The 24,934-nt window shown below is 45.3% G+C and overlaps 2 protein-coding genes and 1 long non-coding RNA gene across 4 annotated transcripts in view; 1 reads left to right on the top strand and 2 right to left on the bottom strand.

Annotated features, from left to right (window-relative positions):
• The window catches only part of LOC136332021 (uncharacterized), a 122,932-nt gene that overhangs the window by 38,885 nt on the left and 59,113 nt on the right, over window positions 1-24,934 (top strand). The window lies entirely within an intron of this gene.
• LOC136331995 (zinc finger protein 420-like) overlaps window positions 4,034-24,934 on the bottom strand; it is a 107,104-nt gene continuing 86,203 nt past the window's right edge. The window contains exon 8 of the mRNA XM_066271215.1: window positions 4,034-5,915. Coding sequence (XP_066127312.1) covers window positions 4,594-5,915 — 1,322 coding nt within the window. The 3' untranslated portion in view covers window positions 4,034-4,593. The remainder of the gene's footprint in view (window positions 5,916-24,934) is intronic.
• On the bottom strand, window positions 5,984-23,176 carry LOC136332013 (KRAB domain-containing protein 5-like). Of its 2 annotated transcripts, none has more exons than XM_066271237.1 (7): window positions 23,065-23,176; window positions 21,068-21,123; window positions 17,240-17,396; window positions 12,181-12,307; window positions 11,337-11,462; window positions 7,131-7,198; window positions 5,984-6,182 (listed from the first exon to the last, which is right to left on the bottom strand). In XM_066271237.1, exons 3-7 carry the CDS (start codon window positions 17,252-17,254, stop codon window positions 6,102-6,104), a joined length of 417 nt encoding a protein of 138 aa, XP_066127334.1. In that variant the 5' UTR covers window positions 17,255-17,396; window positions 21,068-21,123; window positions 23,065-23,176; the 3' UTR covers window positions 5,984-6,101. The 2 variants fall into 2 exon arrangements, with proteins under 2 accessions (XP_066127334.1, XP_066127335.1); XM_066271238.1 differs by having other exon boundaries at window positions 11,367-11,462.

The following is a 24,934-nucleotide window of genomic DNA, read 5'->3' as shown; positions in this document are numbered from 1 at the left end:
CTCTGCATGAGGCAGTGCCACAGAACTTGGGAAGGGACTCCCTTGAGATGACCATCCTGTGAAGGTGTGTCTACTCGGGCATATGCAGTGGAATAACCCATTGCATGGCCAAAGATGGGAACACAGCCAATAAGAAAAGAATGTTTTGCCAAGAGAATTGTTTTGTGACTTGAAGGCGGGTCACTGAAACAGGTCTATGTGACTGAAGGCAGTTGCTGGGCTTTTTCTCAGTAAAATATTCTCATAAGATTTCTGTTCCTTTCAAGATTTCTGTTCTTGGCCTGACCTGTGGTGGCGCAGTGGATAATGCGTCGACCTGGAAATGCTGAAGTCGCCGGTTCGAAACCCTGGGCTTGCCTGGTCAAGGCACATATGGGAATTGATGCTTCCAGCTCCTCCCCCCTTCTCTCTCTCTGTCTCTCTCTCTCACTCTCTCTCCTCTCCAAAAATGAATAAAGAAAAAAAGAAAAAAAAAGATTTGTTCTTTATCCCTTGAGATAGAGAGAGGAATGTTGTGGGAACCATAGAAGCAATAGCAATTAATGCCTTTTGATATTATATTGTTATTAAGCTATCATGCAGATGTATTCCATGTATCTTTAAGTAAAAGTTATGCTTGATGCTATGCCAATTTCTGAGTAAACAAGCTTTTTGAAATCTTATGAATAAAAATAGGACACAGCGAGAACTCGGCGCCTGAGCGAGCGGTGGTCCTTTGCTAGTCCACGATGATTTCGTCTGCTGATCTCTCTCTCTGCGCCCGACTTATAACAACAGGCATGGATTAAGATGAGGAGTTGGCTGTACAATCAGCAAGGTTGTTCAGTACAGAGTGCTTAGGGGCACTTAGGGATACCCTTTCAGCTCTGTATAATTCAGAATTAAAGAGACTACATATGTGGTGATGAATTAATGGGCACAAATGTCCAAGAACCTCTGGAAAAGAAGACTGGTAGGGGAAACTGGCTTTGCCTTATTTTATCAATGCATTTGAAGTTAAAGAAGTCAGTGTCCTCTTACAGAAAAATATTAATAATTTGAAATAGAATGGAAAGGTCAGTTTTGAAACCAAGAAGTATGGTTTTATTAACATAGTTTAAAAATATAAAAAGAGCCCTGACAAAGCGGTGGAACAGTGGATAGAGCATTAGCCTGGGATGCAGAGGACCCAGGTTCAAAACCCCAAGGTTGCTGGCTTGAGTGTGGGCTCACCAGCTTGAGCATCGGATCATAGACATGACCCCGTGGTTGCTGGCTTGACAAGGGGACACTGGCTTGGCTAGAGCCCCCAGTTAAGGCACATATGAGAAAGCAATCAATGAATAACTAAGGTGCTGCAACTATGAGTTGATGCTTCACATCTCTCTCCCTTCCTGTTGTCTTTCTCTCTCTCTCACTAAAATAAAATAGAATAGAAAAGAATAAAATAAAATAAAATAGTATAGAGTCCCTGGCCACTGGCTCAGCAGATAGAACATCAGCATGGTGAATGGATGTCCGAGGAATCAGGGCACACAAGAGAAGTGACCACCTGCTTCTTTTCCCCTCCCTCTCCCCTCCCTTAGCCAGGGGCTTGATTGGTTTGAGATTGACCTCAGGCACTGAAGATAGCTCTGTTGGTTCATGTGTGTCAGCCTCAGGTGCTAAAAATAGCTCGGTACTGGAGCATCGGTCTAACATAGGGTTGCTGGGTGGATCCCGGTCAGAGTCCATGTGGGAATCTGCCTAACGCCCCACCTCCTCTGACTTAAAAAAAAAAAAAAGTGTATAAAGAACCTGATTGGCTAACAGCATTCCCTTATTTATTACTGCACTATTCTCCAAGAGAACAGAATTTCATACCAACACCCAGGTGCATTTACTTTTCTATTCCCATACATACAACTTTGAGTAAGGCTGGTTACATGAACACATTCAAATTTGTTGAGCCTTATTAATGAAAATAATGTTTAAAATTTTGCTTATTTATTGATTTTAGAGAGAAAAGAGAGACATCAATTTGTTCTTCCAACCACTTATGCATTGAATTGTTCTTTTTTCTTTTTGAATTGTTCTTTTTAAATTTTTATTTATCGATTTTGGCAAGACAGTAAGGGAGAGAGAGACACAGGTACATCAAGCTGTTCCTGTATGTGCCCTGACCAGGAATCAAACCGGTAACCTCTGTCGCTGGGGATGACCAGCCAAGCTATCTAGTCAGGGTAATTGGTTGATTCTTGTAGGTGCCCTGACCAGGGACTGAACCAACCCCTAGCACATCCAAACAATGCTCTGAGTAAACCCACCAGGACCTTAGTAAAAAAACTACATATATATAAATAGTTCATACATAGTCCAAATAAAGCAAGAAAAACTTTTTTTTTTTTTACAGAGACAGAGAGAGGGATAGACAGGGACAGACAGGAACGGAGAGATGAGAAGCATCAATCATTAGTTTTTTGTTGCGCACTGCGACACCTTAGTTGTTCATTGATTGCTTTCTCACATGTGCCTTGACTGTGGGCCTTCAGCAGACCGAGTAACCCCTTGCTCGAGCCAGCGACCTTGGGTCCAAGCTGGTGAGTGCTCAAGCTGGCGACCTTGGGGTCTTAAACCTGGGTCCTTGGGCCCTGGCCGGTTGGCTCAGCGGTAGAGCGTCGGCCTAGCGTGCGGAGGACCCGGGTTCGATTCCCGGCCAGGGCACACAGGAGAAGCACCCATTTGCTTCTCCATCCCTCCGCCGCGCTTTCCTCTCTGTCTCTCTCTTCCCCTCCCGCAGCCAAGGCTCCATTGGAGCAAAGATGGCCCGGGCGCTGGGGATGGCTCTGTGGCCTCTGCCCCAGGCGCTAGAGTGGCTCTGGTCGCAACATGGCGACACCCAGGATGGGCAGAGCATCGCCCCCTGGTGGGCAGAGCGTCGCCCGTGGTGGGCGTGCCGGGTGGATCCCGGTTGGGTGCATGCGGGAGTCTGTCTGACTGTCTCTCCCTGTTTCCAGCTTCAGAAAAATGGAAAAGAAAAAAAAAAAAAAAAACAACCTGGGTCCTTGGCATCCCAGTCCGACACTCTATCCACTGCACCACTGCCTGGTCAGGCAAGAAAAACTCTTTGTGTAACCATCTGTCAAAATAAACAGTACAAATATTCAAGAAGCACTCCTGTCTTTCTGATATAACGATCTGATAGCTATGTCTTTTTTGGTTTCCAGAATGGAGGCTAATTAGTAAACATAGATATACAATAATTTTATGCCCTTAGAATTGTTTATACTTTCTCAGATATCCCTGATCAGTTTCTTTTTGTTTGTTTTTTTTTCTTTTTTCTGAAGAATGAAGCGGAGAGGCAGAGAGACAGACTCCCACATGTGCCCAACCAGGATCCACCCGGCATGCCCACCAGTGGGCGATGCTCTGCCCATCTGAGGCATTGCTCCATTACAACCAGAGCCATTCTAGCACCTGAGGCAAGGCCATGGAGACATCTTCAGCACTCGGGCCAACTTTGCTCCAGTGGAACCCTGGCTGCAGGAGGGGAAGAGAGAGATAGAGAGAAAGGAGAGGGGGAAGGGTGGAGAAACAGATGGGTGTTTCTCCTGTGTGCCCTGACTGGGAATTGAACCCAGGACTTCCACATGCTGGGCTGACACTCTATCACTGAGCCAACTGGCCAGGACCTCCCTGATCAGGTTTTTTTAATTTATTCATTTTAGAGAGGAGAGAGAGAGAGAGAATGGGGAGGAGCTGAAAGCATCAACTCCATATGTGCCGTGACCAGGCAAGCCCAGGGTTTTGAACTGGCAACCTCAGCGTTTCCAGGTCGATGGCTTTATCCACTGCGCCACCACAGGTCCAGCTCCCTGATCAGTTTTTTTAATTCAACCACAACTAATATTCATCACTTTTATCTCTGGCTACTATGAAGATATGTCAGGGTTTTAATGAACTGCCACAATACTCCCCTTAGAGGTTAATTAGTAAAAGTAGTTAAAATTCATAATGTTCCTTTGTCTTATATTAATGGGAATAAAAAAGATGCTCTTCATTGTGACATGCAACGTTCAAAGTCAACCAAAAACAGCATCTATATTTGGATGTTTTTCAAACATTATGCATTACAATGTAGATATGAGTGAAAACCATTCACCACCTAATATACAAGCTCATAGATCCTAAGGCAGAAACATTCAACTTCATAATTTCACACTCACGCAAGGAATAAAATCATAGTAGCATGCACTAGAAAGACAGTGAAATTAATATTAATATTTCCTTCTCAAAATATGTCAAATACCAGCAAAACAATTCACGGTAAGTATTCATACATGTGGAACCATCCACAACCTTGATGTTTTAAAGCATACTAGAAATTACTTATCTCAGTTCTGAAACTTTGGGTTGTTCTGTATGATAAAATGTTTTTTCCAAATGATTTACATTTTTATTGTTTCCATCATGAATTCTCTAATGTTGAGCAAGTTTTGAGCACATGCTATAAAAGTTTTAGCACATTTTCTACATTTGTAAGGTTTGTCTCCAGCATGAACTGTTGTATTGTATAAAACATCACTGCTGATTACAGGCTTTGGTACATACAGTACATTTATAAGGCTTCTCTCTCTAGAAGATTTTGCCACGTTTTCCACATTTGTAAGGCTTCTTTTCAGAATGAATTACCTGATGTTTAGTAAGATTACCTTGCAAAGCAAAGGCTTTACCACACTGCTTACAACTGTAAGGTTTCTCTCCAGTATGAACTCTCTGATGTACAGTAAGGCTTGAACAGTGGTTAAAGGCTTTGCCACAATCTCTGCATTTGTAAGGCTTCTCTCCAGTATGAATTCTCTTATGTAGAGTAAGGTTAGAGGAGTGGCTAAAGGCTTTCCCACATTCTCTACATTTACAAGGTTTTTCTCCAGTATGAATTCTCTGATGTTCAGTGAGTTTTGAGTGCTCAATAAATGCTCTGCCACATTCTCTACATTTGTAAGGTCTCTCTCCACTGTGAATTTTCTCATGTACGGTACAATGTGAAGAAGTTTTAAAAGTTTTGCCACATTTTCCACATTCATAAGGCTTCTCTCCAGTGTGAACTCTGTGATGTTGAGTAAGTTTTGAGTGCACATAAAAAGCTTTCCCACACTCTTTGCATTTGTAAGGTTTCTCCCCGGTATGAATTCTTCTCTCATGTTCAGTAAGACATGAATGCCATTTGAAAGCTTTGCCACATGCTTTACATATGTAAGGCTTCTCTCCATTATGATTCCTCTCATGCTGCTTAAGTGAGCGACGGTAATAAAAACTTTTGTCACATTCTCCACATTTGTAACGCTTCTCTTGAGAATGAGTTCTTTGATGTTTAGTAAGGTACGAATGCAAAGAAAAGGCTTTCCCACACTCTTTACATCTGTGAGGTTTCTCTCCACTATGAATGATTTGATGTCGAGTAAATTTTGAGGAGCGATTGAAGGCCTTGCCACATTGTCCACATTTGTAAGGCTTCTCTCCGGTATGATTTCTCTGATGGTCAGTAAAGTTTGAGATATGCCTGAAGGCTTTGCCACATTCTTTGCATTTATAAGGCTTCTCACCAGTATGAAGTCTCTGATGCTGAGTAAGTGCTGAGTGCTGGCGAAAGGCTTTACCACATTCTATACATTTATAGGGCTTTTCTCCTGTATGAATTCTTAAATGGCCAGTAAGGTTTGAGGAGCGGCTAAAGGCTTTGCCACATTCTGTACATTTGTAAGGTTTCTCTCCTGTGTGAATTCTCTCATGTCCAGTAAGGCATGAACGCCATTTAAAGGCTTTGCCACATTCTTTACATTTGTAAAGCCTTTCTCCAGTATTGATTTTCTTAAGTGTATTTAGATTGACTATTTCACTGAAGACTCTCCCACACGGGTTACATTTGTAACCTTCCTCCCTGGTGTGAATATCCTCTTGCTTGTTATGATTTGAAGATTGCTTAAAAGATTTGTCACATTTACTTTGTTTTTTTGTCTTCCCTACAATATGAACAACCTCATGGATACTGTGATCTGAAATTTGTTCAAAGACTTTTCCACCTCTATAATGTTTCTCTGGAAGCTCAGTTTTCTGAAGATTATCAGGAAATGACTCTTGGTTCAAGTTTTTTGAAGATTCATTGCATCCATAACTTCTGTCTCCATTGCATGCACTCTGGTAATCATTAAAAACAGAAAGAGCTTTATTGACAGTTAAAATTTCATTAAACATGTATACTTATTCACAAATAACTACTATGTGATACTCATTAAACCATGATGGTTTAATAAAAAAAATGCTCCAAAGTTTATAAAGATAAAAACATGGGAGTAAAAAAATCCTTACTTCTCAGTAGAAAAATCATTCCTAATTAAGAGAATGCCAAATGGATCACAATTGAATTTTTTTTAATTTATTTATTCATTTTAGAGAAGAGAAACAGAAAGGGAGAGAGAGAGAGAGAAGGAGCAGGAAGCATCAACTCTCACATGTGCCTTGACCAGGCAAGCCCAGCGTTTTGAACCAGCGACCTCAGCGTTCCAGGTCGCCGCTTTATCCACTGCGCCACCACAGGTCAGGCCACAATTGAATTTTATATGTGCATTATTAATCTTAATCTTTTTTTTTTAGAGAGAGGCAAGGATATAGTGAGAGAGAGACAGGAACATCAAACTGCTCCTGTACTTGCCGTGACTGGAGCCTGAACACCGGCAACCTCTACACTCCGGGAAGACGCTCCAATTGCCCGAGCTATCAGCTAGGTAAATCTCTACATTTTAGAAATGATCGACTGAAAGTATAACCCCACCCTAGAGTTTAAACAATTCAAATGATCATTCACACCATGAATTAGGTGAGTTCCTAGACTTTCCAGAGTTCCTTTCTAAGAATATAAAATGTTAAAAATTATTTTGGGGCTTTACCTTTAGAAACACAGATCTGCAAATGTAACTGACTTCCAGTGGGAGGATTCCCAAGTGTATAATACCTTTGAGCTCTTTAGGAAACAAGGATTTTATTATGAATAATTGCACCAGGTTAGTTCTGTCCACATGAACACCCTTTCTTCTCCTCACACTTTCCCTCAGATTCCAAAGTGTCCATTTTCATAAGTGTCCATTATCAAAGCCCCACCCTCCAGACCTTACCAGCATTTCAGAGAAGAACTCTATTCCTGGATTCCACAATAAGATCTGGTCGTCTTCAGATGGCGCAGCTGAAATCAAGACAAAATAAATGTTCAGTTACAACACTTAGGTGAATGTACTCTGAACTCACCTGCAGTGACTGACCAAATTCCACTTCTGAGGACTCCAAAAGCAAGTTAAGAGATCAAAGCAAGAAAGATGCCTGACCAGGCGGTGGCGCAGTGGATAGAGTGTCGGACTGGGATGCGGAGGACCCAGGTTCGAGACTCCGAGGTCACTAGCTTGAGTGCAGGCTCATCTGGCTTGTGCAAAAAGCTCACCAGCTTGGACCCAAGGTTGCTGACTTGAGCAAGGGGTTACTCGGTCTGCTGAAGGCTCACGGTCAAGGCACATAAGAGAAAGCAATCAATGAACAACTAAGGTGTCGCAACGAAAAAAACTTATGATTGATGCTTTTCATCTCTTTCCATTCCTGTCTGTCTGTCCCTATCTATCCCTCTCTCTGACTCTCTCTCTCTGTCCCTGTAAAAAAATAAATAAAAAAAAAAGAAAGGTAACAACGAGAACAAGTCACTTCACACAAGACAAGTTGGTCACATTTGCAAACAATACCTGCTCAAAACCCCTGCACACAACAACAATATTATAAGAAAATCCCTAACTCCCAGTTTCTTCTCAGAGAGACAGAGATGGGGCACTGTGTGTTCAGTGATAGCGCTGTTTTGCAGCTTCTTGAGGACTGTTTCTGTTTTGCACGACTGAGTGCTGAAAGAATGCGGTAGCAGTGAGTGCGCTGCAGCGGCTACTGAAAAGACAGGGGAGTCACTGTTCCAGAACCTCCGAGATGGCAGGACTGAAGACAGATGTCAAAGACAGACGGATGTCATGGGTATCAAGAAATAAACGGAACACATTTTTAACACACAACTTACACAAACAAAAGAACAAAGAATGCACATCTCCAAATGGTTTTGACAGAAATTCAAATTTCTCCCACAAGTTATTATTTGTTTTCTGCTGTAGAACTCAAGCTGACAAAACCTGGTCCGTTACAATTCCAAACCTCACAACTGATATGAAGGCGTACAGAGAAACAGAGTACCAAGCTCCAATCAGAAAACAAAATAAATTTCCAGAAACATCAAAGTGAGTCTACTTTTTTTTGTATTTTTCTTAAGTGAGGAGAGGCAGAGATAGAATCCCACATGCGCCAGATCGGGATCCACCCGGCAAGCCCACTAGGAGACGATGCACTGCCCATCTGGGTGCGCCTCCACTGCAACTGGAGCCATTTTTTAGTGCCTGAGGCGGAGGCCATGGAGCCAACGTCAGCATCCAGGGCCAACTTGCTCCAATGGAGCCATGGCTGCTGGAGGAAAAGAGAGGGGGGGGGGAGGCAGGAGGAACGGTGGAAAAGCAGATGGGTGCTTCTCCTGTGTGCTCTAACGGGGAATCCAACCTGGGACATTCACACGCTGGGCCGATGCTCTACCACTGAGCAAACCAGACAAGGTTAAAGTGAGTAATATACTTAATACGACTGGACAGTACAGTTCAGAAGGTTAAGAGGATAAATTTTTAGTCATTTTTTTAAAATCAAAATTTAATGTAAAAATAACATCAAAAATAGATTGAGGCCCGGCCCTGGCCGGTTGGCTCAGCGGTGGAGCGTCGGCCTGGCGTGCGGGGGGACCCGGGTTCGATTCCCGGCCAGGGCACATAGGAGAAGCACCCATCTGCTTCTCCACCCCCCACCCCCTCCTTCCTCTCTGTCTCTCTCTTCCCTTCCCGCAACCAAGGCTCCATTGGAGCAATAATGGCCCGGGCGCTGGGGATGGCTCCTTGGCCTCTACCCCAGGCGCTGGAGTAGCTCTGGTCGCGGCGGAGCGACGCCCCTGGAGGGGCAGAGCCTCGCCCCTGGTGGGCGTGCCGGGTGGATCCCGGTCGGGCGCATGTGGGAGTCTATCTGACTGTCTCTCCCCGTTTCCAGCTTCAGAAAAATACAAAAAAAATATTTAAAAAAAAAAAAATAGATTGAGGCCTGACCTGTGGTAGCACAGAGGATAAAGCGTCGACCTGGAAATGCTGAGGTCACCGGTTCGAAACCCTGGGCTTGCCTGGTCAAGGCACATATGGGAGTTGATGCTTCCAGCTCCTCCCCCCCTACTGTCTCTCCTCTCTCTCTGTCTCTCCCTCTCCTCTTTAAAATAAATAAATAAAAGATTAAAAAAAATAGATTGAACTATTCAAAAACAACCTTCATTTTATAAAAGTTTCCCCTCTCACTTAAAGAGCATATAACTTCATCCATAAACAGATATAAAATTAAGACTATAGCCCTGGCCGAATAGCTTGGTTGGTTAGAGAATCATCCTGAAGCGCACAGGATGTCGGTTTGATCCCCAGTCAGGGAGCATATAGGAGCAGATCAGTGTTCCTGTCTCTCTCTCTTCCTAACTCTCACTATGAAAAGAAAAAAAAAAGACTATATATAAATATAACTCTGTAACTACACAGGACAAAACAACCATTGACCCTTAAGCAAGCACAGAAATAAACAAGATAAGTCATGAACAAAGTCGGGGTAAGTTTACCAGACATACATGCCCATAATTTTAATAGCAATAGATGCATGTCTGAATCACATCAGAATTAAGCTTCACAATGTCTTAAATGTACTAAGTTGAAAACTATTTTTCACTGGGGTAACAGATCGGACGGTGCCAGGGATATACAGGGAAAAACTGAACTGTCTGGCTTCAAGGCAAAGGTTGGAGGGGCAGCTTTCTCTCAGACAGAAGTGCTGATATAGCCTTGTTCCTTTGCTGAGACCTCCCCGCAAAGAGCCAACAGGTGGGCATCATATCTGAGTTTCCATCATCCTGGCGAACACTGCGGCCCCACCCTGGTGAGTCCCCGAGATCTCATCCCCACCCAAGTCAATTCTAGTGGCTTTTCCATACAAATGGCCTCTCTTGCCTCATGCTTAAGACTTTCCAAAATATTTCCAACAAGCCACATCTGGCCTCTGCATGCCCGTACCTCTCACTATGAGGCCTTAGGCCCAGCACCAGCAGCATCTGGCCCTGGATTGCATCTTGGTCTCTCCTGGGCGCTTCCAAGTCCGCACACGGACACACCACAAGCACGCAGCACTGGTCACTGAAGAGGCTGCCAACGCCCTATAGCACGTAATACGTTAAGCCCACTCTACCGGGTCCAGGTGATTCAGCTCTACCTAATACCCACAAACAAACACAAAGCAGCAGCCAAAATGAGGAGACAGAAACAGATTTCAAATGAAAGAAAAGGAAAAATCACACACACAAAAAGGACTGAAAGAAATGGAGGCAAACTACCAGATACAGAGTTCAAAACAATGGTTATAAGGCTGCTTAATGAATTTAGTGAGAATTTCAATATAGAAAAGGACGTGGAGACCATCAAAAACAACCAATCAGAAATGAAAGATAGAGTAACTAAAATGAAAAGCAAATTACAGGATGCCTGAACAGGCAGTGGCTCAGCGGGCAGAGCATCGACCTGGCATGCCGAGGACCCATGTTCAAAACTCCACGTTGACGGCTTAAGCGTAGGATCCTAGACATGACCCCATGGCCGCTGGCTTGAGCAAGGGGTCACTGGCTCTGCTGGATCCCTCCAGTCAAGGCCCGTATGAAAAGAAATCAATGAGCAACTAAAGTGATGAAAGTTTGAGTTGATGCTTCTCATCTCTTTCTCTAGTATAAAAAAAGAAAAAATTATACACCTAAAAACATGACACCTGTCCCAAGCACTGCTGGAATTAGTGAACCAAATTTCAGGATCTCAACCATTTTCCTCATAAAGTCCTTTCATGAGACAAAAACAAACAAACCAAACAAACAAAAAAAACAGCTTAACATGTAAGTCCTCAGAAATGTGTTCAGATTTCCCAGGTCCCCAAAGCAATGGAAGAGGAGTCAGACCAAGGCGGCCCTCACAGTCCATGGGGAGGACCCCGCCCCCACTGATAATGTGATGACGGAGGTCACTGGAGCAAAAGCAGAGTCCCGAGAGGACGCAGGAGCACGGGACGTGTTGGAGACCAGCTGTCCCTCTATGACAACAGGGATACACCTGGGCCTCTCACAGCCCTTTCCACTGCAGCAGCTTCCCAACCACACTGTAAGGTCTGCCCTCCTCCGTGACCTTTAGATCTCTCACCTGTGTCACCTGCCTCCTCATCCCACCTACCTGGCTGGAAGGGTAGTGTCTTTCTTCTGTTCACATCCCAGCGCTCCTTCATTTGCTCCAAAAAGATGACCAGGACAGACTTAGGGACAGCAAGACCTGTTTATTAGAAAAGAAAGCCTGACTGGTGGTGGTGCAGTGAATGAAGTATCAGCCTAGACCCCTGAGGTCGCTGGTTTGAAATCCTGGGCTTGCCAGTCAAGGCACTTACAGGAAGCAACTATGAGTTGATGCTTCCTGCTCATCCCCCACTTTCTCTCTCTCCTCTCTCTAAAATTAATAAAATCTTTAAAGAAAAAAAAAGGAAAAGGAACATTAGTTTTGATAGAGATTCTCCAATTTCCAATCCAGTTTGTGCTCAAGTGAGAAGACATGGTAGAATATAACACTCTAGGAAATGATTTTCCAAACTACTGTTTTCTGATAGCATCTTATTTTAGGCAATGTGTAAAGTTTTCAGACATTGTGTTACGATTTGATGAACTTCATGAAGCCTTTCTTTTCTGTACCAGAAATCCCCAGTTTGTTCCTTGAGAGCAAGAATCTAAAAGTGGCCCTGGCCAGATAGCTCGGTTGGTTAGAGCATTGTCCCAAAGAGCAGAGGTTGCCAGTTTGATCCCTGGTCAGGGAACATGCAGGAGCAGATCTATGTTCTTGTCTCTTTCCCTTTCTCTCTAAAGTCAATCAATAAATTAGGGGGGAAAAAAGAATCTAAAACTCTACCATCCAAAGCAGAAGCCCCCAGGAGACAGTCTCCTAATGAAGGAAACAAAACCCTGTGGGTGGAGGATAAGCTCAGGAAGGAAGTCATCCTCACCCAGGGAGACCAGGTTCCTGTAGTTCTCCAACATCACATCCGTGTACAGTTTCCGCTGAGCTGGGACCAGGCATTCCCACTCCTCCCGAGATAAATCCACAGCCACATCCCTGAAGGTTAATGGCTTCTGAAAGAAAAGACATTCACCAAGTGACCATGGGCAGAGTTCATAATGTCACCCAACATAAAAACAGTGTTAGGAGAAATGGTTTTGAACTAAGAGAGTATCCTGGATTATCCAGTAAGATCATTTTGACCCAGTAATATTCTCTAATGTACTTTCTAACATTGAGAAATAAGAATGACACACATCCATAAATGCACTGCACAGACTTGACTTTTCAGGAAAACAAGCATTAAAATTAAGGCATTGAATTAAAAATAAATAAATAAATAAAAGCACCCACACAAGCACATGGATTTTTAAGTGTTGTATTTGTTTTGTTTTGACTTGGGGGCAGGGGGAGAGAAACAGATAGGGACAGACAGACAGGAAGGGAGAGAGATGAGGCGCATCAATTCTTTGTTGTGGCTCCTTAGTTGTTCATTGATTGCTTTCTCATATGTGCCTTGACGGGGGGGTGGGGTGGAGAGGTGGCTCCAGATGAGCTAGTGACCTTGGGCTCAAGTCAGTGACCATAGGGTCATGTCTATAACCCCACGCTCAAGCCAGTGACCATACGCTCAAGCTGGATGAGCCTGCACTCAAGCTGGCAACGCTGGGGTTTCAAACTGGGATCCTTAAATCCCAGGTGATGCTCCATCCATTGTGCTACCACCTGGTCTGACTTAAGTGTTGTATTTGTATCATCCAGAATCAACTTTGTATATTTCTTTTTTAAAAAGATTTTATTTATTCCTTTTAGAAAGTGGGAGGGGGGAGCAGGAAGCATCAACTCCCATATGTGCCTTGACCAGGCAAGCCCAGGGTTTTGAACCAGCGACCTCAGCGTTCCAGGTTGACACTTTATCCACTGCTCCACCACAAGTCAAGCAACTATATATTTCTCAGCTGAAAAAGTCACGGTGAGTTGGAAGTGTAAGTACTTCTTCCATTCTGATGTGGACAACAGTAAACTGCAGTTTTATAAAAATGCTGATTCCCATTCAGGAGTTCTGGGGTGGAGCCTGTGTTTCCACGTTTAACAAGCTTCCCTTTTACTAGCCAAGTACCATATTTCTAAACAGCACAGAGAAAGAATCCACAGAGCAAAAATTCATACATGACTGACTGAAAGAATTTTCCGGAATTTATAGTTCTCATGAAAAGAGAAATATAGGAACCACAATCCTATTTTAAAATGTACTATACGTAATCAGAGACTATTATTATACATCCTATGTTATGAGATTATGTTGTGAAACATCCAGTAAATGGCAGACCTTGAGTTTTACTCCAAAAATGATCTAAAATTTTTTTAAAAAACACAGGCCAGTGTGAATAAAGAAACCTCATGAATGTTTATAGTAGTTTCTGTAACTGACAGGAGTAACAAAAACATTTTAAGCAAGAAGAAAATAAAAACAACCTCAAATTACTGTTAACATTTTATGTACACAGAGAAACACAGGAACCAGGTATACTTGAAAATTGACAGAAAATAAGATTTTTCCCTTCATTGAAATCAAAGTTAGTTTGCAGTTCTTTAACTCTCATGAATCTGTTTGTTGATAACCCTTGTGTTTTATAAAGACAACAGGGAGAGAAACATACATAATGATACAAAAGAAGTTACAGCTCTTGTTTTTAACTCCTTCATTCTTTGAAAATTTTTGTGTATCACTGCTGGACAGCTATATCTTAGAAATTTAACTTACATGAATATATATTAATAACATGATTCTTGATTTCTGGCCCTGGCTGGTTGGCTCAGTGGATAGAGTGCTAGCCTGGCATGTGGAGGTCTCAGGTTTGATCCCCAGTCAGGTGGTACAGACAAGAAGTGACCATCTCCTTCTCTTCCCCTCCTTCTCCCCTTTCTCTCTCTCTTCCCCTGTTGCAGCCAGTGGCTTGACTGATTTCAGCGCTGAAACGAAGGAGTTAAAAACAAGAGCTGTAACTTCTTTTGTATCATTATGTATGTTTCTCTCCCTGTTGTCTTTATAAAACACAAGGGTTATCAACAAACAGATTCATGAGAGTTAGAGAACTGCAAACTAACTTTGAATATTGGTGGGGTATATGCAGGAGTCTGTCTCTCTAGCTCTCTTCTTTTCACTTAAAATAATAATAATAATAATAATAATAATATGATTCATGAAAACTTTGTTGAAAATATAGAAAGTAATAATGTAAAGTATGTCTGTGAGATGACAGTGAAAAATAACAAAAAATTTCTGGAACAAGGCCTGATTAATTAAATCCTCCACATCAAAAGCCAGTAATCTCTAGGAAATAAAAGTAGGGCCTTCATTTCGCAAACCAAACATAAAGGAAGGAAAGGTGAGTTTCCACCCTGAACTGTGGTTGTACAGTGGATAGATTCTCAGGTTGGAAACCCTTGAGTGTGGAGTTGCTGGCTTGAGCATAGAGTCATCTACATGATCCCAAGGTCACTGGCTTCAAGCCCAACGTCACTTGCTTGAGCAAGGGGTCACTGGCTTGGCTAGAGCACCCAGGGCATTTATGAGAAGTAGTCAATGAACAACTAATGTGCTGCAACTACAAGTTGATACTTCTCATCTCTCTGCCTTCCTGTCTGTCTGTCTCTCTTTCTCTCTAAAAAAAAGATGAGTTTCCAGATGAAATGTGATGGTTTATACACATCCTCAATACATCCCTACTAGACCTTTATTAACCCTTTGAGTAGTAGGAACATTCATGTACGTCCTTGTGCCTCCTGACCATCCAGAGTACGATCGTACAAAAAATTTTATTTTAAAAAGGTGTAAGACAACATGAAAAAAAGGTAAATGTATGTTCTTCTTGTTTCCATAAATTGGTTATCAAACAAACATGATTTTAGCCCTGGCTGGTTGGCTCAGCGGTAGAGCGTCGGCCTAGCGTGTGAAGGACCCGGGTTTGATTCCCGGCCAGGGCACACAGGAGAAGCGCCCATTTGCTTCTCCACCCCTCCGCCGCGCTTTCCTCTGTCTCTCTCTTCCCCTCCCGCAGCCAAGGCTCCATTGGAGCAAAGATGGCCCAGGCGCTGGGGATGGCTCTGTGGCCTCTGCCTCAGGTGCTAAAGTGGCTCTGGTCGCAACATGGCGACGCCCAGGATGGGCAGAGCATCGCCCCCTGGTGGGCAGAGCGTCGCCCCATGGTGGGCGTGCCGGGTGGATCCCGGTCGGGCGCATGCGGGAGTCTGTCTGACTGTCTCTCCCTGTTTCCAGCTTCAGAAAAATGAAAAAAATGGAAAAAAAAAGAAAAGAATGTGATCCCCAGTCGGGGCACATGCAGGAATCAACCAATGTGGGCCCTGACTGGTTGGTTCAGTGGTAGAGCACTGGCCCAGCATGTGGAAGTCCCAGGTTCGATTCCCAGCCAGGGCACACAGGAGAAGCGCCCATCTGTTTCTCCACATCTTCCCCCTCTCCTTCCTTTCTATCTATACTCTTTTCCCCTCCTGCAGCCAAGGCTCCATGGGAGCAAAGCTGGCCCAGGCACTGAGGATGGCTCCATGGCCTCCACCTCAGGTGCTAGAATGGCTCCAGTTGCAACAGAGCAATGCCCTGGATGGGCAGAGCATTGCCCCCTGGTGGGCATTCTGGGTGGATCTTGGTCAGGCATATGTGGGAGTCTGTCTCTCTGCCTCCCTGCCTCTCACTTCAGAAAAATACAAAAAAACAAACAAAAGAACAATAACAACAAAGAATCGACCAATGTGAATGCATAAATGAATAGAACAATGTATAGGTATTTCACTCTATTTCTCTTTCTCTCCCTACCCTTCTCTCTAAAATCAATTTTTTTTAAAAACTGACTTTGGGCTAAAATTTTGTAAAAATAAGCTAAACAAACAAAAAATAGCAAGTCTTTCTCATCAATCTAGTTGACAAGTCTATTCTAACTACTGTTTGGTTTTGAAGATTTTATTTACTGCCTGACCTGAGGTGGAGCAGTGGGTAAAAGCATCAACCTGGAACGCTGAGGTCGTCAGTTTGAGGCCCCAGTTTTCTCTGGTCAAGGCACATGCGAGAAGCAACTATGAGTTGCTTCCCGCTCCTTTCCCCTGCCTTTCTCTCTTTTTAAAATCTTTTTTTAAAAAAATAGATTCTATTTATTGATTTTATAAGGGTAGGGTGAGAAGTATCAACTCACAGTTGCTTCACTTTATTATTCATTGCTTCTTTGTTGTATGTGCCTCCACAGGGCAAGAGCAGGGCAACCTCAGTGTTCCAGGTCGACACTAGACAACTGTGCCACCATGGGCCAGGCCCTAACTACTCTTCTTTGTCATAATTTCCAGAGCTATTCTGATCAGTAAAAGATGCATATTCTTTTTTTAAAAGTGTTTTTTGTTGTTGTTGTTGTTTTTTAGATTTTATTTTATTTTATTTATTCATTTTAGAGAGGAGAGAGAGAGAGAGAGAGAGAGAGGAGAGAGAGACGGGGGAGGAGCTGGAAGTATCAACTCCCATATGTGCCTTGACTAGGCAAGCCCAGGGTTTCGAAGCAGCGACCTCAGCATTTCCAGACCAACACTTTATCCACTGCGCCACCACAGGTCAGGCAAAAGGTGCATATTCTTAATCCTGACCCCCAGAGCTGACGCTGCAGCCACATGAACCTAAAGCCTACACTCCCTTCTTCACTGATGCCCAGAGCCTCTGACCATCCCCACAGGGATGGCGGACACGGTGCCCTCCCAGGTTGATCTGTCACAGAGGGGATGTTCCCAGTAGTTGAAGGGCGTTAATTCATGCCCTCAGGGAGCCTGGACAAAGGAGAGAAGTACATAAAGTGCTCACCTTGACAATCTTAAGAAGAGAAAATAAACAAGATAAAAAAAACATCCTCACTAGGCAGGAACCTCAGAAGTAGAGAATTAACAGTCCTAAACCCACTGAAGTTAGGAGGAAAAGCAAACACAGCCTCTGCCCAGGACACATCGCTTACCTGAGAAGCAGCCATTCTGTCCTGGTCCTGCTCCTGCTTGTTCTCTCAGGAGACAGTATGTTGAGGAGTCAAGACTGCATTTGGAGAATGTGCCGCCACAGGTGTCCACACAGCTCCTTAATCTGATTCCATTCACAAGCAAAAGAACCTGGAAATGCTGAAAAAGCCACCCTTTCCTGTCCTTTGTCAAATGAACTTCTACAAAGAGACCAAACTCTGATTTTTGATAAAATGGCTACTCAGTTGCCAACCCGAGAACAGTGCAGGCCCGGAACGAAGAGGAGGAAGGGCTCAAAACAGAACAATCTCACCCCCCACTGTAAGGTTATAGTTCATTTGCTTGCTTTTCTCTCTTAATGGCTTCTTAACCTTTAGTTTGAAATATAGCCAAAATGTTACCTTTGCAGAAATGTCAGGAAAAGCTTACACTGGGGAGGGGACCTGACAATTAGTGGAGTTTAAATCACTATAGTTGTTTTTTTTTTTTTTTTTTAATTTATTTATTTTTAGAGAGGAGAGAGAGAGACAGAGAGAGGAGAGGCCGAGAGAGAGAAGGGGGAGGAGCTGGAAGCATCAACTCCCATATGTGCCTTGACCAGGCAAGCCCAGGGTTTTGAACTGGTGACCTCAGCATTTCCAGGTCGCCGCTTTATCCACTGCGCCACCACAGGTCAGGCACTATAGTTGTTTTTTATAAAAGCTTTGCCACAGGCTCAGAGGAGTCAGGACCCGGCTGTTCCTGGGAGACACATGACCCCAGCTATCTTGGAGATTTGCCAAGGACACTAGATAAAACCAGCTGATGAGGCCTGTGCTGTATCAGAAGAACTTGCAGAGGTGTTTCTGCAGCTGAACCCCCCACCTCCTACTCATCAAGCAGTGACCAAGGCCATAAACCAAGATACGCTAATCCACTCCTAGCTCCTGTATCTAACATTCCCTCCTGCAGCTTGAGGCTGACATACTTTGCTGGTCTCAGCCTACCTGCACCCAGATGCTTTTAAAATACTGTAAATGTTCCTTTTTTTTTAATTTTTATTTATTATTATTATTATTTTTTTTTTTTACAAAGAGAGTCAGAGGGAGGGATAGACGAGGACAGACAGACAGGAACGGAGCGATGAGAAGCATCAATCATTAGTTTTTCGTTGCATGTTGTGACACCTTAGTTGTTCATTGATTGCTTTCTTATATGTGCCTTGACCGTGGGGCTACAGCAGACCAAGTAACCCCTTGCTTGAGCCAGCGACCTTGGGTCCAAGCTTGTGAGCTTTGCTCAAACCAGATGAGCCCGTGCTCAAGCTGGCGACCTTGGGGTCTCGAACCTGGATCCTCTGCATCCCAGTCCGACGCTCTATCCACTGCGCCACCGCCTGGTCAGGCTGCAAATATTCCTTTTGGAGCACAGTAGTCTTGTGTTCGGTTTGGCCCACAGTTTCTGCCTTTCAATATTCTTTTCAGTTTCAGGGGCTCTCCCCTCCCAGAAAGTTCCAAAAACTACAGCAATGAGACGTGAGCTGCTCTCCTGAGCCCCCAAACACAACAAAGCACCTGTAACCTGCCCTGATGGAAGCCTGTTCCCCACTCTCACAAATGCATCCCATGTGGGCCTTTCCCAACGCCCTCTCCCTCCCTGCCTCTCACCCACAGCCATGTTACCTTTGCCATTTCTCTAAGCTCAGAGACCCCATCTTTTGCCTCTAACTTACTTCCTTAGTCCACTTCTACCACTGAAGACTTTCTAAATAAAAATTCTCTTACAAAACTAAACAAATGATTCCGGGAACCTTTCGGCTAACCCTTTGGCTAACTTTAGAATCACCTGGAGAACCTCATTAAAACAACGATGATGTTCCACCCAGAGCAGTTGTCCAACTCTGGGGGGAACAGTGCAGGTGATGTCATTTCTTAAAACTCCTCAAGGGTGGCCCTGGCTAGTTGGCTCAGCAGTAGAGTGTTGGCCGGGCGTGTGCAAGTCCCGGGTTCGATTCCAGGTCAGGGCACATAGGAGAAGCACCCATCTGCTTCTCCACCCTTCCCCCTCTCCTTTCTCTCTATCTGTCTCTTCCCCTCTCACAGCCAAGGCTCCATTGGAGCAAAGTTGGCCCTGGCGCTGCGAATGGCTCCGTGGCCTTCACCTCAGGCGTTAGAATGGCTCCAGCTGCAACAGAGCAACACCCCAGATGGTGAGAGCACTGCCCCCTGGTGGGCATGCCAGGTGAATCCTGGTCGGGCGCATGCGGGAGTCTGTCTGCCTCCCCACTACTAACTTCGGAAAAATACAAAAAAAAAATTTTTTTTCTGAAGGGACCTGGCGTAGTGCAAAAAATGTCTACTTGGAATGCTGGGGTTGCTGGTTCAAAACCCTGGCTTGCCTAGTAAAGGCATATAGGAGAAGAAACTACTCTCTCTGTCTCTCCTCTCTCTAAAATCAATACATAAAGTCTTCTTAAAAAAGTGATTTTAATAGGAACCCACAGGGGAACAGTTTAGCTTTCATGAGCATGCAGATCCCTTGGGGATGAGGGCTCCACTCTAAGCTGTGGTTCTACAGGTCTGCAGTGGGGCCCAGGATACGGCATCTTTATCTCGGTCCCTGTGGTGCCTGCATTGCTCCCTCAGAGCTGTTTTCAGCAGCACTGGCTGACGGGTACCAGACCCAGCACCCTCAGATCTCTGGGTACTGGGAGGGCTTGGGGCTAGAACTTTTAGAAGATCAGGCTCACAGGGCAGAATTCCTCCATCTTTTCCAGGAACTTACAGAAAATTACGTAAAAAACATAAAATGATGAACACACATTTTCATACTGAAAATTTTGAAAAAAAGCTATAAAATTACACAATGAAGAGGTAGTTTGTAACAACTAAGTTTCAGGTCAGTCCAGTCCATCCTCCAATATTTTCAGAGTCCACAAGAGGGACTCTAGGGGAACAGCTCCTTGGTGGCTCATAGTCCCTATCACAAACAAATCACAGACAGGGAATGAAAATGCTAAATAAACATTAGAGAAACTCACAACACTAGTTCAGACTGTTATGACCACAAACATCCTCCTTACCAAGTGTGCACTGAAATAGCCTAATATTGTTTATTAAGTACTGTCAGGTCCGGGTCCAGGCCCCTTACCAAAAGCTTCAACTAGTCAGGTTGAACTTTAGGGGACCTGGCACCAGGCAGTTCCCATAGCTCTCCACCTGAGCAGTCCTGGCTGATGTTTCACCTCTGCCTGACCCTCGGACATCCTGCCAGTTCGTCATCCCCCTTTTTACTTATCTGGACTTTCCCTTGCTAGGTCATCAGTCACCACCATCTCCTCCATGTTTAACCGCCACAGGCAACACAGGTTTTTCTCCCTACAGCCAAACCCTGTCCTGTATATACTTCTCACAAAAATTAGGGGATATTTCAAAATGAATATGAAGCAATACAATATCCCCTAATTTTTGTGAGCAGAATAGAATGAAGCTTGTCATCCTCTCGCTGCTGAAGCAAGACTACGGTCTCAGCCCATTGGTTTGCAGGTACATAAGTAAATTTTGTATAAAACTCATCCGGCCTCGTGCACCCATCCTTTGGTGACCTAACGAGTACCAATGGATGTTTCAACATATGATTAACAGTAAAATGGATGCAGGACTCAGAATTTAAATTAGACACAATATATTTAAAAGAAAAAACAAATTAGAATTTTTAAAATGTAATGACATCTGCCTGACCCAGCAGTGGCACAGTGAATAGTGCATCGGACTGGGATGCGGAGGACCCAGGTTCAAGACCCTGAGGTCTCCAGCTTCAGCATGGGCTCATCTGGTTTGAGCCAAGCTCACCAACTTGAGTCCAAGGTCGCTGGCTCGAGCAAGGGGCTACTCGGTCTGCTGAAGGCCTATGGTCAAGGCACATATGAGAAAGCAATCAATGAACAACTAAAGTGTCACAATGAAAAACTGATGATTGATGCTTCTCATCTCTCTCTGTTCCTGTCTGTCTGTCCCTATCTATCCCTCTCTGTCTCTGTAAAAAAAAAAAATTAATAAAATAAAAAGGTAATGACATCTATGGGTCAAAGCTTAAAAATGCTGAGACTACCTCATACTTACAAAAGAATATTGGCCCTGGGCCCTGGCTGGTTGGCTCAGCGGTAGAGCGTCGGCCTGGCGTGCAGGAGTCCGGGGTTCGATTCCCGGCCAGGGCACACAGGAGAGGCGCCCATTTGCTTCTCCACCTTTCCCCCTCTCCTTCCTCTCTGTCTCTCTCTTCCCCTCCTGCAGCCCAGGCTCCATAGGAGCAAAGATGGCCCGGGCACTGGGGATGGCTCTGTGGCCTCTGCCTCAGGCGCTAGAATGGCTCTGGACGCAGCAGAGCAATGCCTCAGAGGGGCAAAGCATCACCCCCTGGTGGGCATGCCAGGTGGATCCCTGTCGGACGCATGCGGGAGTCTGACTGCCTCCCCGTTTCCAGCTTCGGAAAAATGGGAGGGGGGGGAAGAAAAGAATATTGGCCCTGGCCAGTTGTCTCAGTTGTAGGGCATCAGCCAGTGTGTGGAAGTCCCTGGTTCGATTCCCACTGGGCACTCAGTGCACACAGAAATGACCATCTGCTTCTCCACCTTTCCCCTCCTCTCTCGCTTCCCCTTCCTCTAGCCCCTGCAGCCATGGCTCTAATGGTTCAAGCAATTTGGCCCAGGTGCTGAGGATGGCTCCATGGCTTCTGCCTCAGGTGCTAGAATGGCTCAGGTTGCAACAGAGCAATGCCCCAGATGGGCAGAGCATCGCCCCCTAGTGGGCTTGCCAGGTGGATCCCAGAGGTGGCACATGCAGGAGTCTGTCTCCCCACCTCTCACTTAATAAAAATGAAATAAATAAAAATAAAGAATATTAAGAGGTGGTTATGAGAGATCATCAATACTTATTACTCATGTTAATGACTACAGAAAAGCAGATATTCAATAGGTTAAAAGTTATCACAATGTTTTTAAAATGCGAATTTAATGTGCGACGTATAAGGATAAAAGTAAATCTATGGCACACACACAAAAAAGCAATGCTGTTTTTTCCTGTTCCATCCCCTCCAGCTCCCAGAGCTGTTTCTCCCTCGGCTCCCTCATCCCTAAACCCCCTTTCTGTCCCTACTCGCCCCCCCAGCTCTCCTCCTCTGAGCCACTCCCTCCTTCTGAAGTGCCCCGTCCTGCGCCCCCACTTCTGCTCACCAGCCCCCTCCCTGCGCCCTTCTCTCCGGGCCCCTCCCTCTCCTCGGGGTTTCTCCCCTTTCTTCCCCTCGCGCTCCTCTCCCCCGTTACTGTCACTCTCCCCGTCGCGGTCCCGTCTCCCCGCACCCCCACGTTGCCGTCTCTTCATGGCCCCTCACTGCCCTTTCCTCCCCCTCCCGTGTCTCTCTCCGTCCCCTGACCCCTCCCAGCCCCGCTCTGTGCGTCCCCGGGGCCCCTTCGCTGTCGCTGCTCCCACACAGCCTCCCCGCGCAGGGCCGGGGGCTCTCCTGGGGACCCCGCGTTCTCGCCCCGAATCCCCGCCCCATGGTGCGTGTGCTCCTCCTGGACCTGGGCCTCTTATTAAATGGGGTGGGGTCTCAGGAGGGGGTCCGCAGGTCCCCAGGCAGGGGGGTGGGGGGCAGGATGGCGCACGAAGGGTCTGAGGCCGTCCCCCGGGTCCCCGGGAAGGTGACACACAGGAGACCCCGCGGCAGGCGGTGTCCAGCGATCCGGGCGGGAGGTGACCCCCCCCCCCCCCCGCGAAAGAGCCGCAAATTCTCCTCGGAAAACAATGCGGAGCCTCCAGTTGGCCGCGTCTAACCGGGACCGCGGACTCACCGCTACGGGAGGCTCCGGAGCGGAGACTTCAAAGCTTGTAGTGGCCCTGAGAGATCACGTGGGTAGGAATGTGGAGGGACATCTTGTTTAGCCAGAGAGACTGTCATGCGACAGAACCGCGTGACTTGTTACTCCACAGCTGCTTCCGCATCTGGATTAAACTCCGCATGCGCACCACCTTCAAAGATGGCGGAGAGCTGAAACCGAGCGCTTAGGAACCGTGCGGGTGGTGCGTGCAAAGCAGCCTGGCAGGAGTGTGGCCAAGGGTTGCTCTATGTCCCTCTCATTGGTTATAGCCTTTCGTTGTTCATTGCATTTGACTTACCTTACCTCGTTACCTTATTTTATTATTGAGAGGCAGGGAGGCAGGGAGACTGACTCAGCCATGTACCCTCGACCAGGATCCACCCACCCAAGGGGATTCTCTGGGGCCATTCCTTGGCAAGCAAGCTATTTTTAGTGCCTGACGCTGAGGCTTGAATCCAGCCATAGCTAAGTAGGGAAATGAGAAAGAGAAGGGGTAGCGGTGGAGAAGCAGATGGTCACTTGTCCCGTGCGCCCTGACTGGGAATTAAACCTGGGACATTCACATGTCAGACCGAGGCTCTACCACTGAGCCAACCAACCAGGGCTCCTGGTCCCTTCTTGTTAATGCCTACACACACACACCCCAGCAGCAGGAACTTTAGCTAGCCTGGCACTCCACTGCAGGTTACAGGCCTGGGCCTGATCAAACTCCACCCAGAGCAGTGACTACCGAGGGGAAATTTGAAAAACCCAAGGACAAGGCTAGGAGACCCGTGGATTGGGAATGGGGAGGGCAGGGATTAGGCAGTCAGAATTGCAGGAATGGGGACAGGACGGGATCTCTCCTCTTGTGGGGTGGGGGCTACTCCCCAGAGGCATGGTGAGCAAGGGTGGAGGGCCCGAATCCACCCTGCAGGACCTCAAGGGCGCCCAACGAAGAGGGGGAGAAGTCAGTAAGAATGGAACTCAGCTGCTTCCCAGTTCACTGCTGAAGTTTTATTTTTTCCAGTTTAGACATACAGTACTACTATGTATGATGCTAAGTAAACCTAAGTCAGCCAGAAAAAACAAATACCGTATGATTTCACTTCTATCTGGAATCTAAAGACAACAAAAAATTTTTAAGACTCAAGAAGAAAACACTCTGAGGACTGCCAGGGGGATGGAGAAAATGAGGGTGGAGTGAAAAAGGTAATGGGATTAAGAAGTATAAATAAGACCTTGGCCAGGTAGCTCATTTGGTTAAGTGTTGTCCTGAAACGACAAGGTTGAGCGTTTGATCGCCAGTCAGGGCACATTTGGGAAGCAACAAATGAATGCACTACTTAGTGGAACAAATGAATGTTTCCCTTGCCCCTTCTCTCTCTCTCCTTTCCTCTCTCTCTCTTTAAAAATAAAAAAGGCCTGGCCAGACAACTCGTTTGTTTGGAGCATCACCCTGGAGCACAGAGGTTGCCAGTACAATTCCCCAGCCAGGGCACATACAGAAGCAGCCCCATTCAACGCTCCTGCCTCTCTCTTAAAAAAAAAAAAAAAAGATAAGTAATAGTTACAAAATAGAGGGGTGTAAAGTACAGTGTAGTGATATAGTTAATACTGTACTAATTTTGTATAGTGGGAACTAGAAATATCAATGGGAACACTTTTTAAAGTATAATTGTCTAACCATGATTGCTGTTCATCTGAAACGAATACAAAATAATATTGAATGTAAACACCAATTGAAAAAAAATTACAATTGTCCTGTATACCATCTGTGCAGGAACATTTGTTCCTACCCATTTCATTCTTTTAGATTTTATTGCCTAATTTTGAGAGAGATGAGGGAGAGAGAGTGCAGGTA

Source organism: Saccopteryx bilineata, chromosome 3 (assembly GCF_036850765.1).
Source record: "Saccopteryx bilineata isolate mSacBil1 chromosome 3, mSacBil1_pri_phased_curated, whole genome shotgun sequence".
In the NCBI taxonomy this organism is placed as follows: Eukaryota; Metazoa; Chordata; class Mammalia; order Chiroptera; family Emballonuridae; genus Saccopteryx; species Saccopteryx bilineata.
This window is presented reverse-complemented; position numbering and strand designations above follow the sequence as displayed.